Source organism: Ascaphus truei, chromosome 1 (assembly GCF_040206685.1).
Source record: "Ascaphus truei isolate aAscTru1 chromosome 1, aAscTru1.hap1, whole genome shotgun sequence".
NCBI classification, from domain to species: Eukaryota; Metazoa; Chordata; class Amphibia; order Anura; family Ascaphidae; genus Ascaphus; species Ascaphus truei.
Window position 1 is genome coordinate 52,779,807 of NC_134483.1, and position 18,657 is coordinate 52,798,463.

At 45.3% G+C, this 18,657-nt stretch overlaps 1 protein-coding gene across 2 annotated transcripts in view; it reads right to left on the bottom strand.

Moving 5' to 3' along the window:
• NADK2 (NAD kinase 2, mitochondrial) overlaps positions 1–10,435 on the bottom strand; it is a 36,163-nt gene extending 25,728 nt beyond the window's left edge. For both annotated transcript variants that reach the window (XM_075588265.1, XM_075588254.1), the window contains exon 1: positions 10,010–10,435. In XM_075588265.1, the coding sequence (XP_075444380.1) occupies positions 10,010–10,258 (249 nt within the window). In that variant the 5' untranslated portion in view covers positions 10,259–10,435. The remainder of the gene's footprint in view (positions 1–10,009) is intronic.
• Positions 10,436–18,657: the final 8,222 nt, after the last annotated feature.

Here is an 18,657-nt window from a genome sequence, read left to right on the forward strand (position 1 = left end):
AAAGGATTCACTTAAAATCAAGCAAATATGAACCATTATTGAAATATATTTGATCAGTTGTACAATGTGTCTTAGCCCATGTGTCCAGAGGGGCTGCTGGCACATGGCTTTTACAGTATTTACAACAACTTAAAGCCTTTAAAGCAGATTTGCCGTTTATTTTTTATACCATAAAGTTGCTAATTTGCAATGTACTTTTTAGTTCAAGCACAACAGAAGTTTAAAAATATTTTTCTTTAAAAAGCAGCAGTTCATGCTGCCGTTTAAAAAATAATAAAACATTTCCATTCGATATGTGCATCAATACAATTTACACACCAACAAGTGATTAGCCAAGTTGCCGATCGATGCATTCCTGTAATCGATCGGAAAAGATTTGGCTCGGGGGTTCACTAAATGGCCGTCAGTGCAGCAGAAGAGGACCAAAGATGCAAAGTTATGTGGGAAAGATCATGTGACCAGGCAGTCACTAGATACAATTGGTGCACTGCTAGAGAGAGGGCAGGACTATTTAAAAAAAAAAAATTAAATAATGGATGTAACTTTGTAAATCGTTGCTATAGAAAAAAATGCTTGTTACATTAAAAATTGTTTTTAAATGCTACAAGTATTTTTGCATAGTACAGAATTGATTTTAAAAAAACCCACATAGTTTGTTTGAACTGCAGCTTTAATTCAATTGACTTTTCATTATGAGTATAAACACTTCAATGTTTACAGGCTCAGAAAATATCTATTTCAAATCCAATATACCATAAAATTCAGATTTATTCATCAGCTACATACATATTTAGAAATCGTCCTGGAACTGTTTTCCTCCATCAGAAGCAGCCAAGGCCCCAGGGATTCATTCCGATCCATTGAATATATTTTTTTTTACTATTTCTGGCAATTGGACTTTATATAGACCTAATTATGTATGACTTAACTTTTAATAGTTTATGGTCAATTTATTATTTTGAGATAGATCTCTCTTTACAACAACGTTTAGGCTGCCCTATGTACATTACCTGAAGTAATCAAGGATGGGCATTAATTGGGGCTGTCATGTCATTAATGCTCGTTTTCCAGGTGCTGATTACATTGAGCCTCCCTGTGCCTACAGGACAGGGAATATCTCCTGCTGCAGATGAGCGTGCGCTGCGCCAAGCGCGGAAGCTAGCACGTTGCACTATAGCCAAGGCCTTAGGCTGAGGCCCCAGTGCCTCCGCTGCACGCGAGCCCGCGAGGCTGGCGGCGCGTGCAGCCGATTCCCCGGTCTGCAGTGAGCTGCAGGAAGAGAGACTGGGGGGGGGAGGGGCGTGACAGTTGCGCGGCCATGACGTCACCCGGCAGGTTCGCCCTCATTGGCTGAACCGCCGGGGGGCGTGACCTAGCGCTCCTAGAAACTCTCGCCACAGCGCTGCGGCCCACCCTCGCAGCGGGCCCGGCGCCATTGAGGGGAGGACTCTTGTCCCTGCAGCGTCCCCCACAGCGGACGCTGCAGTAGCATGCGGGGCCTCAGCCTAAGTGTAACTCAGCAGCTACAAAGATATAGATATGTATATGAAGTCTTGTTTGTCTGAGTCTGCCACGCCTCTCGCTCACTCATTGGCCTGCGGGGTGGGGTGACGTCACGGCCAGGGCTACGCAGGCCGTCAGACTCACATCACCATCACACCGCGTGCGCCTCTCAGACAGTGGCGACCCACACACTTAACCGCCTCGCCTAACATCCTCCACCACAGCCCCACACCCTCACAAATTAATCACAAAACAGGAAAGTGTTGCAAAGATCTTGCACTGCTGGGGAGGTGGGCTAAAAATCAGATATATAAATCAAACAATGATTTAAAACTCATTAAAAATATCTTTAGGATTCGAATGTTTTTTTTTTTTTTAAATGCAGTATTATCCAATACTACAGAACTGATGTATTTTTTTTTAAATAGAAACCCATATAAGATTTCAAATTGTTTGCTGCTTAAACACTTGCGTTTCATTTATCTTAATTTTGCCCGTTGCGAAACTGTATTGTATGTCTTTATTTATATAGAGCCATTAATGTACATAGCGCTTCACAGTAGTAATACATGTGGTAATCAAATAAATACTAGTGAATTTACTAGTGAATACTAGAAACTAGTGAAATTATTCAAAAAATGATCTACACATTTCTGTAACATATGGAAAGCAGCAATATCATGATCAATATGCTTTCAACTCTCATTAAAGTAATGTCATAGTAGATAAGTTAGTGCACGCTTTTTAGATCTGTTTCTGATTGCTTTAGCTTGTCATCTGAACTGCTGCTGTCTACTCCTGCTTTCATTAGTAATGGCCATGTGTGCCAATGGTGCATGTGTAGTGGCAGATCCTAGCAACAATCCCAAATGTTTGCTCATAGTAAACAGAACTGTAATGAAACACAGGACATTACATTAAGTGTTTTTATTTACAATAGCTTCTATATTTTCCATCATGGTAAAACAGATCACTAAATTGATTATATATAGTGTTTAAAATAAATATGCAAATAACCCCAATCAATTACATAACACATTTACAAAATGTCTAAACATTCTGCAAACAAATTTTATATATTTGTTATAGTCTGATGACTTGTATAGTTTGACTGCTGCCCCTCCCCTCAAATAAAAAGATCCCTCAAATCTTAATAAAAAGCACAAAGGACAACTAAAGTAACCTGTTACTTCCTCCATGACAATAGAAAACATAGCACATCATTAAAGGTCCATTGCCACCTCTCGTCCCTGATGAAGCGAGTGAACTCCTGCCATGCGTTAAGGTAGTTAGTGCAAGTCGTACTTGATTTGGAGGAGATAAGTGATTCTTTGTACGCTTCCTTCGATTAATGTTTTTTAGAGATATTATATAGTGTCATTGTACACACCTCTATACAAAGTAGACATTAGAATCCAGGGAAATATTATACAGTAAAACAAAGCAGACACTGGAAGATCTGTCCCAGGGAGACAACAATCCAAGGGATATGTTGAAAGACTTGGAGACAGAATGGAAAGAGTAATTGCAATGTCCGGCCAAGAGTATTGGCAAGTGCCTTTGTACACTTAAGAGTTAAAGAACCAATCCATCCAGTAAGCACTTTGGAACAGTGTTCATGTTAACAAAGATGTTTCACAAGCTTCCTGATGCAATCTCTGTGCCAAATAGCAAAACAAGGAAGTGATGGTCACCAATGAGATGCCAGAAGTTAACCAGGAATGCTTCTTCTGAGCCAATAGTTGCAACAGGGTAGGGGAGCGCAATACATAAAAAAGAAACACACATGTAATAGTCAGTAACAATCATAGAATAAACTGTTGTAAACAAATATGATCTTGCATGCAACTGTGTGCACGGAGCCGATGGAATGGGTGGAATGGGTAACCTATAATAAACTAGTGACTTACACGGACGAGTGTAAGTCAGTGTTACACAAGGTGTCTTTCAAGCTGCAGTACAGTCAATATCCTGCATGTGTTTTTTTTAATAAATCAGTTCTGTAATAAGAAAAAATACTTTTAGCATTTTCTGTTTAAAAAAATAACAACTTTGAAAGACCAATTTTCTTGTATTCTATTTTAACCAGCATGCTTGTTCCTATAGCAACGATTTACATTCCCCATATTTAAAGATGTCGCCAAACTTTGCCGATCAATAGACGGAGAACGAATTGACCGGCAGCTATGCAGTTCTTTAGGTAATTAGAGATTGCCCAGATAAAACTATTGAAGTAAAAAAAATAAATAAATAACTAAAAAATTTAGAAGACTGAACTGCAGCTTTAATCCTCTCCAACAAGTGAGAGTTCCAAGTGCTCTGCTTCTAATGCTACTAGTGTAGTAGTGGCGATGACGTAGGAGGTGATGGAAAATTATATATATATTTTCCTTCTCTTCTGAGCTAATAACCTTGGCATCCCTATCCAGCGTATCTAAATCTCTGTAACCAGTGTGGTTTATTCTGCACAACCCGTGTAGCTTTTATGTATTGCACTATGGTGTACTAGCAAAATGCAGAAAATTAAAGTAGTACAACAATGATTCAAATAAAGGAACCAAATATCTGAACTTCTGAAGATCATTACTTAATGTAATTGCCAAGATTTTATGGCATGACATGAATCAGACAAGATTCAGGGAAAGGCTGAGAAAAGTATTAGCACAATACAAGGTTGCAAGCTCCATACAGATTGAATCTTTTTTGCATGTGGTTATGTTGTGACAGATATGAAGGAGCGTTATGATGAGGCCAGCAGCAAGTCATTAATGTTCTACAGTTTGTTAGATGTGTGTGTACACATCAGCGTCCATTAGAGAGGTGAACGAGATAACGTCACTTAGGGTTTCTCACAGCCAAGTGATCACTACCTCAAGCTGTAACACCGTCGCCACTAGTATTCTTGCACGGAAAGGATTCCAGTAGAAATCTCACCAAATAATTTGTTTTATTGCTTGAACCGGGAAGCCTGAATGGTTCTGACTGATGCAGAGCACCCCATGGAGCCCCCTCGTTGCTGATATATCTATGGAATCAAGCCAATAAAAAATAATATGGCTGGAAATCACCAACTGAAAGCAGCAGCACCATCTGCCAAAGCAAATGACAGGCTGCAGGAGATGTGTAGAACTGTCGCATAAAAGCCCATAACTAGTCCCTAATGACAGCAGTATGTAATTTGTATGCATGTCTTTATTTATATAACGCCATTAATGTACATAGCGCTTCAGAGCAGTAATTCACGCGACAATCATAAAAATAACAAATAAATCCAAACAAACATAAAGCAGACATTAAAAGTAACATTTTATGGTATTGTTTTGTTGTGGTATTTATATTACCAATATTTAATATTTGGTATTGTGCTTTTCGTAACATGAACAAAGAACACTACATTGTTAAAAACAATACCAGTTCTAAAAGTGTGTATTAAAGCAAATACAATGTTCTTGAGGCTCTTAACCACCCAAGAAAGGTCTAAAATAGCAACTCTTGTGCAATAAGAATGAAGAACCTGTGACTTTTTACCCATATCCACATATCTAATTGCAACGTGGTTGAAAAACAAGGAGATTGTGCAATTTATAGGAAAGCCATGTTACCCCATGCATCTCTTCTTATAGGATACAAAATCCTAGCCCATTTAATCTCTTTTGATGCACAGGCATCAATCACAATTGGTTAAATCGCTGCAAAATCCAGTTGATGTCCCAACTTAGCATCAACATCGATAGAAAGTTCAATGCAACAGCGCAACATAGCATGGAGTACGACACAACTAATTTTCTTTTCTTTGCATACCTCCTGCTTTTCAAAAAAACAATGGTTTCAGGGGGAAAAAACAAAACAAAAAATATAGCTTTTCTAGAGCTCAATTAATAAATAAGGCTTTCAAAACAGCGGACCTGAAATGAATGGGGTTCAGGTCCGGGGATCCTCTGGTTCAATACTGCATAGTAAAAATACTAATAAAATAAAAGCAAAGCTTCATTACCTTAGTGGATAACCGCTAAGGTAATGAAGGGATTAAACCCTATTGAATTAAAGGTGGTTCAGCTCTGGAGACCCCCCAGCTTCCATACTGTGTACTAAAAATAATAATACAAATTGTGAGATCTGGTGTCAGAGCTGCGCGGGGAGACACACAGACTGCTGCACTCTGCGCAGCGCTTACACTGCACCATTGCGCAAATATTACAAATTGGGACTCGGATGACGGGTTATAATAAATTACAAAAATTAAATAAAAAAATTATTTTGAAGAGAATTTGAAAACGTATTAAAGTAACATGAAAATCCCACGTGTATTGCTCTAGAAGTCAGCAACCCAGCACGATAAGTATTCAACATATTAATATTACTACTTTTTCGCACCAACACCTAAATTGCAGTCTTCCTTACAATTTTGTCCAGAGTTGATGTAAACTCACAAGAATGTGAACATAACCGTGGGCCGCTTAAAAAGATGGCTGCCACTAAAATTGCTCCACAAACGCTTCCAGGGGAATCTGCACACAGTGGCATTTTTACTAATCTGCTGTAGAGCTATTTGGAATATGGCTTTTCGGGGCCTAGATTTGAAAAGCTAATTTAGACCTGTATTGTTATAAAAAAATAATAGTAATTGAAAGACGAGTGTGGCTATGACCCAAATTATAGTATACTTTGCTAAGACAGACTGGTGTACGGTTACTGTTTGAGGAATAGCTTTCAGTGCTGTTGGGTCTCAGTTAGAACCATAACCCTTTAGGTGCCTTATGGAAGAAAAAAAAGTCACTACAACATGGGTATGGCACTCTGGGAGACCCAGGACAGTCGCTATGTTATCCTATGGGTCTGCTTTGATTGCGTCTTGCGTTCCCATGAACCGCAAGACACCACGTGCCTAGTAGTGCCAGAATACAACTTATCTTATGTTTTCCACAAAATTGCCACTGTGGTCACGTGCCCGCACTGTCTCAGAGGGGCCACGACCCCTCCGGCACTCCAAGGGTTAAGGTTTGTGCTAATGGCTGAAGATTACTATATGCACAAGATAACCATTAGTGCACTCAAGAAAACCTCTAAATAAAACCACATTTGATGGGTATGCATCTAGAACGGTGCAGGAAACAAACTAAGAAACCCCTAGACACTCGAAGTTTGGATTAGACGAAATGTGCAGTGGGTCATTCTAACGTCACTAGATGTGACGCAGGGAACGTGACCAGCTCTCAGTAGGGGCAGTGTGAGAATTTCCTCAAATGCCTGGCATTCAGTTCATACCAAGATGTAAAGAGTATTAACACCGTAGGTCTCAGCGATGCTACCTTTGTTTGCACCACACAAATATCTACTATCGTAGATCTACATTCTCGTATGTTTCCTCCTTTTGATTCACCTATTCACCGTTGATATGAACACAGGAGTTTATAGCACACATCCACATGGACTGTGTCATTCACATCAAGTTGAGTTCGCTAGCTACACAGCATCTAGACAACCTGAGTGGTCCTTTGGTATGAGAGCAGAAGTCATCTCCAGTTGAGGAATTCAAATACAGGCATACCCCGCATTAACGTACGCAATGGGACCGGAGCATGTATGTAAAGCGAAAATGTACTTAAAGTGAAGCACTACCTTTTCCCCACTTATCGATGCATGTACTGTACTGCAATCTTCATATACGTGCATAACTGTTGTAAATAACACATGTGTAACAGGCTCTATATTCTCCCCGCTTGCGCACAGCTTCGATACAGGTAGGGAGCCAGTATTGCTGTTCAGGACGTGCTGACAGGCGCATGCGTGAGCTGCCGTTTTCCTATTGAGCGATATGTACTTACTCGCGAGTGTACTTAAAGTGAGTGTCCTTAAACTGGGGTATGCCTGTACAGTATTTCTCTGAACCTTTTCAGTTTGTTTCCTGCACTGTTTTGAATGCATACTTCGTTAAATGTTATGTTTTATTTGGAGGTTTTCTTAAGTGCATCAATGGCGATCTTGTGTATATAGTATGGTTCAGGAACGAACCCTAATGCAGGGGTTTACAGAGGCCCTGCGCGCTTCCCGAAGGCACTTAAATTAAGTGCTGGGGGAGCTGCAGTGCCTCTGTAAACAATACTTACCTTGATTCAGCCGGCATCTGCAGACGTGTCGCCATGGCCCGGTAGGACTAACATAGCGGGAATCCAATTCAGAAGCCAACACACCTACTTCGTTAATCCCGGCAGGGCAGCAAGCATTAGGCTGCGTCCCCGCTAGTGCTGAGCCGGCGGCGCTTGCCGCGGTTACTTACATATATAGATATATGCAAGTCTCCGCTCACGTGGTGCGCGTGCAGGCACACACTTACCGGCACGGCACTTATGTAAACAAAAAAAAAACTGAATTTCTGGCGCGCTCAACTACCCGCAATGCCCTCCCCCCGTGCGCGCTTGCGTAAATGACAGGACACGCAGCGCTCATGCTTGGAGCGCTCTCCAAGCATGAGCGCGCTCAGCACCGTGGACTCAGCCTTACTGGCCCTGTGGGTGTTGCGATCAGGCTCCGTTCCTCGCACTGTTCCTTGCGTCTGCACCGAAAGTAAATAGTGCTAGATCTGTACATTACCACACATTGAGTTGGAAATGAGATAATTCTCCAGTCACAGCATTCACACTCCCTTTGTTGAATTCTAAATTAATATTCCAAATGCATGTTTTTTGAAAACAAATAAGCCCACCTTCTGGGCCATCTCCTTAACTCCCCCCTCAGCACTCAACATTTTTAGGCTTGGGGAGAGAAGTTTTTTTAAATGAAAAACAGGCCAAGTCTAAAAATACCCCATCATTTTCTATCACCCCTAGATTTGTGCCCCCTTTACTGCTGCATTTATATACAGCAGGGGCCCGCTTCTCGGCAATCCGCTGATACGGCGGCACCGAGAAGGGGGCCGCAATCTTTGTTTGAAACTCGCGCATGTGCAGAACGGGCGGGTGCGCCCGCCGCGCGCACATACCATAGGTTGCACATGCACAGAACGGCAAAAATGCCGATTTGCGCATGCGCAGAAGTCAAAATCGCCAGATCCGCTTTCCGGTGATTTCCACTATACGCCGGGCCTCTGGAACGGAACCCACCGCCCTGCTGAAATTAAAATCCACATGTGGACACCCATTTCTGTAGGTGAAATATGTATCTGTCATAACAGACCAACAGGTCTCATTTGGTGTCATTTAATCTGTATGATCACTTATGTCAGACAGATATATTTGTTATTCTTGTGAATGTCAGATCCAAGATATCTCATTTTTATTAGAGACCTTAAACTGAATGGTGACCTTTAAGTCACCTTTCTCTGCTACTCACAGAGGGGATGGAGGATTTCAGGAAAGTAGGGTTCCCTTTGAAGATGACACCCAGGGCCTCTGGTAGTTCTGGGTACAGTCACGAGATCACCATACAATACACATTTTATTGTGTTATCAATAACAACCCAAGGTTACATTCCGGTTGACACTAATATAAAACAGTGGGGTTAGGATTTGGCTTAATCACCCAACAATCCCATATCAAGACTCGTTCAGAACACAGTTAATGGGGAGCAGGCATTATTTAAACATTTTTGTTTTATGGAACAATAAACACCTGGGCCAGTTTAACTTTATGCAGAAGTAACAATTAGTCTTTAAAAAAATAAAAAAATTATATATATATATATATATAATTTTCTTGTGCACCAGATTATTAAAAGTAGTGTATGTATTTCATCCAGGGAAGGTAGAACATAGTAGCACTCCAGAGGGCTTGTTATAATAAAGTGAAAAATACTTCATAGACGTATGAATCCACAACCTGTACCTTTATCAAGATCTTAATAAAGGTCCAGGTTGTGGATCAAAACGTTGATCACCTTTTACTACATTTTTCACTTTATAATAATAAGTCCCCTGCAGTGCCGTTATGTTCTACCTTCCTTGGATGAAATACATATATACTAGCAGCACCAGCCTGCGGCAATATCCTTGAAGTCGCATGAGTGCACCTTTTCCACTTTATTAAAATACAGAATATTGTAAATGATATAATGACGTGTGTGCCCTACTGACCAATCAATGTAAATACCAAACCTGGGATGTTTCACCATCACACTGACGACCCAGAGTTAGTTTGCAGCTATGAAATATACATACGATATATATATGCATAATTTGAATATATGAGAGATATATATATATATATATATATATATATATATATATATATATATATATATATATATATATATATAGAGAGAGAGATTATATATATATATATATATATATATATCTCATATATATATATATATTACACACACACACACACCTCCTGGAAATAGGAAGCACGTGTAAAGACTCCGTGCCTTCCTGGTGTATAAGAGAATAATTGCAACACGAGCCGCGTATACAGCAGGGCAGCGCGGGGATCACAGAGCAGTCCTGTCACACTGTGCAACAGGCGTGAGATGAGGCACAGCAGCACTGTATGACCCTCCGCTCCCACTCACCAGTTCCTTGAGCTCCCCCTCGGACAGCCCCGCGTACCGATACCGCTGCTGCTCAAACTCGTAGCGGGTGGTCTTGGCCACGACGGTGACTCTGGCCGGTCTGAAGCCCTCGGGCCTTCCCGCGGCGGGGGTGCGGGTCATCACAGCTCGCGTGCCAGGGCGCGAGGGCACAGCGCGCGCTGCCCGGGGCGCGAGGCTTCGCACGGCCGTGCTGGACACGCACAGCAAACCCCGGTAATAAGGGGTCATAGCGGGGGAAGCAGGGTGACCGCCAGTATAAGCCGGACTGCCCGCTCTATAACTCTGTGCTTAATATCTCCGTTACCAAAGCCCAGGCACGGGGGAGGCGGGCAAAAAAAAAAACAGGCACTTGCCCTCCAACACGCAGCGCGAGCTTCCTGTCTGCGCGGGCTGGGGATGACGGATGACGCGCGTGGAGTTGCGTCAGTGGGCGGGGCCTCACGGGAGGGTGGGCGGAGAAAGGTAGTGGGGGTGGGGTTTCATGGGAATGGGACAGTAGAGGGAGGGGGCGTGTGTTACTCTGGTGGGCGGGGCTTTCTGTAGGTTTCCTGGCTTTAGTAGTCTATTCCTGACCTTGACCCCAGAAAGTAGTGCAGCACAGGGGGGTCCATAAAAGCCCCGAGCTGGTTAAGTCATTGGGGCGTTTTTTTGTTTTTTTTACTTGAATTTTTATTGGCAATTTTCAATTGGGATACAGAAGATAAAATAGGTACAGTGGGGATGTTATATAGCAGAAACCATAATAGACATCACAGGCCCACATATCCAAATATAATGATTATCCGTATTGCTGGGGTCATCCTTAGCATCCCCTAATATCTCTGCAATTAAATAATATTGGACAAACATAATGGCCAAAATTGGACCGAACAATACAAGGGGAAATGAAGGGGAGGGTGGTACCAGTATCAGCGTAGGTCTAAGTTTATTTTACATGTATGCTCCACGTCATAGGATCGTTATTAAACTTGTAGTCCCGCCTAGGACTGGTATGATCATTTGTCATGTAAAATGTAACTGATTGGTATATATTTTGAATACAGGTATTTAAAAGTATTTAAAGAATTAAAAATAATCATTTGTATGAGCATCAAATGCTTATCAACCTTTATTTTTTTATATACAGTATATGTTTTTATTAGAGAGTTTTTGGTAGGTTTGGTAAACAATATTCTATTTCCAGTACTTTACAGCATTTGAGTTCCAACATCAAACGAAACATCAAAATGTAGCATGTGTACATCACGCTCAATACAATTGTGCATGTTCTTTTGTGTACTGTTTCTTCCCCTTTTCTTCTTTTTCCATATGTAACTAATGTAACGGGTTTTCCCCCCCCCAATCGCAGATATATTGTGGGGGTGCAGGAAACATATGGTGTTACTCGGTGTTGTGCATTACCTGTTGGCTCACAGGAGGGCTGAGCTTCCGCCACGGGGAACCTGGGGCAATATACTAGCATATACAATTACAATGATGCAGCGCCTCCACCTGCGATGGCTCCCGCCAGAGGGGGAGTGGTTCCTCGCAGGACAATACCCAATAACCACATACAACTGATTGGATAAGAACGAATACCTTTTACTGCTGTGACTAGAAACATACAAGGTCAACAGGTAACCACAGGTGTCCCTTTCTAAAGGTAACCTGACTCAACGTCTCCTTGAGGTTAACACTAACGGACACCACGGCGGGTGTCCACACTTTATGCGTCACGGCGGACGCTACTGTCCCAACACAATGATCCCACCCTCAAGTCCAGTGAGTCCCACCCAAAGTCTCGCACTCCCAGTTCATAGACCAGCATGTGTGTATATGTGTGTGACTGCGCAGCCACTATGTCTTATGATAGGCCTTGTTGGTGCACTTGAGTTGGTGAATTACCTGCCCGGGCTCCAGCCGCGGGTACTGCTATACCACGGGGAATCGCTGGGGTGTCCTCCAAAGTTGGGGTGAATTCCGGCGTGGATAATATCACCGCTTCTCCCCGCCGTCTGTACCTTGACGAGAACCGGGCTAATATCCACAGGCCGCAGTCAATCCGTACTGGGCCTCCGCAATTATAGTCTAGTAGTCACTTAGAGGCCAAGCTTAGGCCCAAGCCTCTCGGCGGAAAGCACAGCGTCCGCTGGATTCCTAACTAGCGTATAGATAAAGGGCAGGGTCCCTAACCTAGGGCCTGTCCTTATCGCACTCCGCTAGGGTGACTCAAGGCTATCTGGGGCCTAGGGGAGTACTGGCCTAGTGCCGGGAGTCACTGACTCCAGCACCCTACCTCTTTCCCCTAGCTGCTCCAGTCACCAACTGCTAACGGGGTCCCTGCGCGCGAAATGTATCTCTATGTTGCCAACAGAGCTCCTCCAGCCCTATTGGCTCCCTGGCGTCATGGGGCCGTTCCAAAGGCTCATGGGACTTGAAGTCCTCTTACAGAGCCCTCCTCTCATAGGCTAGTGCTTCGCGGGCTTCCTGGACCTTCCCTGCGCAGACGCGAGCTCACTGCAGTCCTCCCGGTGCTCCTAGCCCTTGCGCATGCGCAACGCCCCTAACAATGGCGGCGCCCTGCTCCGCGAACCGACGGAACCGCAGCAACGCGATCGCGGCCTTAACGACGGCCCGATCGCATCCCTGGCAACCGACCGTAACCCTTAGTAACGCGCGACTCGCGCACCAGCAGAAGGGGGGTTAATACAGCAAGGGGGGCCGGCAAGGGGGACCTGGCTACACTAACTTTTAGATTATAAACATTTAAACCTTTTAAAATCTCCTCTCCCCCTCTGCAAATGCAATTTGCAAATGCTACACAATGTAACTTTTTTTTTGTCTTGGCATAAAGTTCAACTATCTTTCAACCTTTATAAGTAGGACTGAACCTCTGAAATGTATTGTGATTCAATGGAAACCCTACAACTATTTATTGTGCAAACCCCCAGGCCGTTTAACCTATGTATGCTAGACATGATATATATTTTAAATAAACAAGCATCTACTGTATTGTATTACATTATTACTTTTTGAATGATTACATTTAAGAATATACCAGAATAAAATATTTTTGATGACTTAGCAGCAGTGGAGAGTGACAATCCCTTACAGGATGTTCTCCAGGCGACGAACTCTGAGAAACTATATCAAATATTCACACCTGCCTGAAAAAACACAAAAATACAGCAGTAATATGAGCATGGCTGGCAGATTGCCCGGAGGTGAACATGGAGGACGTCCAGCTGTAAGACAGCTCACTTAAATGTGTGTCCTCCTCTACATACCAGTAGATGCACTACAACATTGTACACAGAATGTACACCACCCCCAAACTTACACTGAAGGCTAAGCTATCTCCAGGTGGCAACTGCACTATGTAAGCGACACTGGAGGCAGATTTGTTGCACTCTCTATGGAGCTGCACTGTGATCCAACATTTCTGGATACATATGCGATCTTCAACTACATAGATATATAACATGGTTAGTCTATTCTACCTCTCTTTTCCTCCTTGTCACGTAAATCCTTAGCAGTCTAGGCTGTGACAGGCAGTCCTGTGGGCGATTGGCCCTCCCTCATGCTCCTCTCTGAGTGACAGAAGTGTGGTGGTGACTCATGGCCTGTGTATAGCCTATCAGGTATAGGTACCTTGAGCCCTCCCCTTCTGGTTCCTCAGGGAGGCAGCACCAAAATTATAGTGAGTGTGCTTCCACCCTTTCTAAGATATGGAGGTGTGTGACCTCTCCTCCCAGCTGGTGAGTGAGAGGCCAGCCAGGCCCTCATGGCTGGCTGTCTAGTAAGATCAAGGCTCTACAATCAGAGAGCAAGCACCATCCAGAGGCATGGAATACTCTGAGACCCTGCATCCGCTGTAAATAGAAAGAACTGCAGTGACTGCCAATAAAGACCCTTATTCATTTTTACCCTTGCCTCGACATTGGTCTGTGAGCACGGGGTAAGAGAGTGTGCTTCAGAGGGGACTGCCTCTAAACTTCTTAGAACCTGCTGAAGCTGGTGGCGCTGAACACCACCAAGGAACCCAAGATGACATCAAAAGCCTGTCCTGGTATACTTCCCATCACAGACCACTCAGATCTCCTGCACCCTTACATGTATGCCGCACCACAAACACCTGTAGCTGAAACATTATCTCCTAGAGGGTGCGGGTACATGTGCTACAGATATAACAAATGAAGAAGACGGAGAGGAGGCAGAGACAAAGGAAACCAATAAACTCAGGCAGATTATGTAAAGGGTCCAGGCTTTGGCTGGAACCCGCCCTTACCTGGCTACTGTGGACATTTTGATTACTGCAGCCTGCTATACTGTATTGGCTGCACCTGTTCAAGGGCTAAAATGCAGCCAGTGAGTTCCAGCCCCTGCCTGTACATTGTATACGTTTCCCCGTGTTCCTGGCCACCTTGTGTTCTAGTTACTGAGCTTTCCCTGTTGCTGTCGCTAGCCTGTTCATTTGGAATCCCTGTTGCTGACCCCAGACCGTGACCCTAACCTCGCTGCCTGTCCTGACTCTTTGCCTGTTGTCTGGACTTTGCACCACTGCCGCCAGCCCTGACCTCCTGCCTGCTTACCGATTACGGATACTCTAACAGGACTCTGTCCCTGGGCTCTGGTCGGTTAATTTGCATCCCTACCTCAGCCCTGCGGGTCCGCTTCCTGATCGGAGATGAGCACCGTCACATAATGCTCAGGCCCCATACGGACCCCGCTGAGGTAGAGAGGGTGCTGTCCCTCCGGGGCCAAATCCTGGATAGGCACTCCGCCCTCCTGACTAAGTGGGACACTGTAATCGCTTCCATCACCTCCAGCATGCAAATCCTTGCCAACCATTCTCTTCTTGCACCCCCGGCTGATTCTTCGTCGGCACCTAGCCTCAGCAAGCTAACCTTGCATTCCAGGAGCCAAAAGATGAATTCTCCACCGCTCCTGTTTCAAGGTCAAGTACACCTCGCACTGTTTCCTCGGCAGTAAGTGCTGTAACCCTTGAAGGTTCTAAGACTCCTGTTTCAATGTCTGATGTCCCTATGACTGAATCTAAGGCTAAGGTCCCGCTGGAGGCTGCTGCACGCGCGCCTGGCATCCTGGCGGTGCGTGCACTGCGCTAGACCGTGGTCTGCGGTCTGCAGGCAGAGATCTCAGATGTGGTGGGCGTGGCCAAATCGGGGCGGGTGAGCGCGGCCATGACGGCTTTTATGTTAAAAAAGAGTAAATAAAGTCTCCCACAGCTCACTCCCCCCCCCTCAATGAAAAACCTGAAAATGCTGCACGAGGGGCCATGGAAAAGCCACTGCATCCTAGAGATCACCAGGCCCAAGAAGCTGAAGAGGAGTATTCAAAGTGGACGGTGATGGGAGGGGCAGGGCAGGAGCGGGTTGCACTGGGGACCTAGCCTAAGAATCCTGTTTCAAAGTCAAGTCCCCCTTTCTCTGACTCTCCTGCAGTACCTGCTGTTACCCTTGCTAGTTATAATGCCTTAGATTTAAAAGCAGGTCCCCCTTTCTCTGACTCTCCTGCAGTACCTGCTGTTACCCTTGCTAGTTATAATGCCTTAGATTTAAAAGCAGGTCCCCCTTTCTCTGACTCTCCTGCAGTACCTGCTGTTACCCTTGCTAGTTATAATGCCTTAGATTTAAAAGCAGGTCCCCCTTTCTCTGACTCTCTTGCAGTACCTGCTGTTACCCTTGCTAGTTATAATGCCTTAGATTTAAAAGCAGGTTCCCCTTTCTCTGACTCTCCTGTAGTGTTTGATATACCTATCATTATTGCTAAAACTCCTGCTTCAAAGTCAAGTTTCCCTTTCTCTGATTCGCCTGCAATGTCTGAGGTCCCTTTGCCTGTTTGTTTCTAAGGCTCTTTCCATAAAGTTTCCCATAGTATCTGCTATGCCTACTGTGGATTCTCAGACACCCACTTCAGAGACAAGCAGACCTTTCACTAATGTCCCCACATGGTTAAATATATCTAGTTCTGATTTTTCCAAGACAAGTACCCCTACTGCTGGGTTCCTGTCACGGTAGTGCTGCCCGCAGACCAGACCCGTCCCTGTACTGAGGTGGGACGTTAGTAAATACACACCCGCAGCAGATGAAGCGTGTCCGGAGTTTGGTAGTTTGCGTAGACAGGCCAGGAGACTTAGTATGGTATAGTGGTACCTGTCGTATCCGGAGAGACAGTACTCGTAGTGGGTGCCAAAGCCGAGGGTCGAGGAGTGGTCCGGATAGTAGGAAGGCCAAGCCGAGGTCGAGGGAGGAGAGAAACAGCATAGTGATGTGGATGCCGGGGTCGGGAGCCAGGAGAGGAGTCGTAATCCAAGCCGGGTCAAAACCTAAGAAGCACAAACAGAAGCAAGAGAGAATCCACACCAGGTAAGCTGAGGCTATGCAGAGCAATGACTCCAGGGAAGGACTGGGGTAATAAAAGTGGGAGAGCCAATCAGAGAGGTAGGTGGAGCAAAGGTGTGCCGTGGAGCATGAGCTGATAGGTGCGTGCTGTGATCTTGAAGCGGCATCAGCTGGGATGCTGGAGGGCGTGAGTATGGCTGGGACGAGTCCCGGGGGCGTGACTGAACTGCCTGTGCAGTGAATAAATTATGGCCGGGAGCGCGCACAGTGTAAGACCATCCCCCGTGCGTCCCGGCCAAGATGGCGGCCGCGTGTGAGAACTTCGGCTGACACGGAGCCTGGCAGCAAAGGGGGTAGCGCTGAGAAGAGGAAGGGGGAGTAGGAGCAGTCCCCGACACAGGTAAGGAGTGGGTGAGAGAACCCTGCTTCCTTACAGTTCCATGAAATGTTGGATAACCCCATCTTTGTTTCTAAGGTTTTTGCCATAAAATTCCCCACAGGATCTGGTACACCTAATGTTTCCCAAACCCCCACTTCAGAGACAAGCATACCTTTCTCTGATCCCTTTGCAGTACCTAGTGTGTAACCACTGCTGATTCTCAGACATTCATTTCAGAGACAAGCATACCTTTCCCTGACTGCTCTGCAGTGCCTGTTATAACCATTGAGGACTCTGGGACTCCCATTCCAAGGACAAGTTTAAGTATCACTGATTTTACAGCAGCGTCTGAGGTACTTATTACTGACGCTAAGATTCCTACATCAAAGGCTAGCGTTCCCCTCACTGGTACAATGAGTACCTTATGTGACCCTTCATGAGTCCGGGACCCCCACTCCAAATGCGAGTTTAAGTCTTGCTGATTCTTCCGCAGTGTTTGAGGTACCCCTTACTGACAAAGACTTCTGCTTCAAGGTCAAGTTTACCTCTCACTGATTTTCCTGCAGTACCTGATGTCCTTACTGATTCGAGGGCTCCCGCTTTTAACACGGATTTTCTGCTTACTGATCCCTGTGCAGCGCCTGACATGTCCTTTCCTGATTTCATGGCGTCCCCTTCAAAGATAAATGCACCCCTCCTGGACTTCCCTGCAGAGCTTGATGTACCCGTTCCTATTTCCTGTGCTCTCGCTGTGGGGACGGGTGTACTTCTTTCTGATTGCCCTTCCGTGACTGGAGCTTCCTCTGCGGATTCTGGGAGCCCCATGGCAGAGACGTGTTTCCTGCACATTGAGCCTCTTCCAGAGCCTGTTGTATCTACGGCAGATTCCAAGGCTCCCACATCAAAGTCAAGTTTACTACCCACGGATTCCCTGGTGTAAGGAATCAGTCCTTTGCAACGTGTTCCCTCCTTACCTGTCATCCCACAGTCCACCACTCCGCTCTGCTTACAGAGCGTGCACGTACGTGCAGCTCTTCTAGAGTGCCACGGGGCTTAGCTCTGCACCCTCGGATGCGCCACGCTTCTCTTGCACGCAGTGCGCACACGTGACGCCGTGCACCGCTCCCCAGCTGCTTGGCAAGTACTCATCTAGCCCACTTGTCTCCTGCAGCCAATCCATATCTCTGCAGAGGCCGTGCCTCCGCTCCGCGTCCCTTGCTACTGGTTCCTGTGTGCTACAAATACCCTGCAGTTCCCTTCCTGCTTTGCTGAGCATAACTTGTTGTAGCCTTGAGCTCCTGCGTCTGTTGTGCCTTGCTCCTTGTCCTGTGTTCCTTCCTGCAGTTTGATTCTATGTGTACCGAACTGGCTTGACTTCTGAACCCCTCTGGATATTGACCCCGGCTTACCCTCGACTCTGCGGACCTCTCAAATCCAGACCACAGCTATACAGACTTCCACGATTCTGACCTCTATAACCCCAGACCACTGCTTAACGAACTTTGACTCTTCTGACCTCACCATTCCAAGACCTTGGCAAATGTCACGACTAACCCACTCTCTCCAACCCATACCCGGCTACGTTGACAATCCGCCTGCCAGGCACGCTTCCGCTGCTGTGGGTGCGTGGTTCCATACTTCGCCACCTCAGTACTGGGGTCCTGTCTTGTTCGTGGGCAGCGCACGCGTTACAGTATGCTCAGCCCAACGAACATGGACCCCCCCAGAGGTGGGCCAAGTCCTGTCTTCTATCTCTGAGCATTTCCAATATCTAGACAGTCAGATTGCTTCCCTGACAAAGCCTGGCAATGGTTTCTCTCAACCAATCTAAATCCAGAATTGTTAGGCCTGCTACTCTGTCTGTTTCTACCCCTGAAGCCTCTCTCTCTCGAGCCACATCTCCCCAC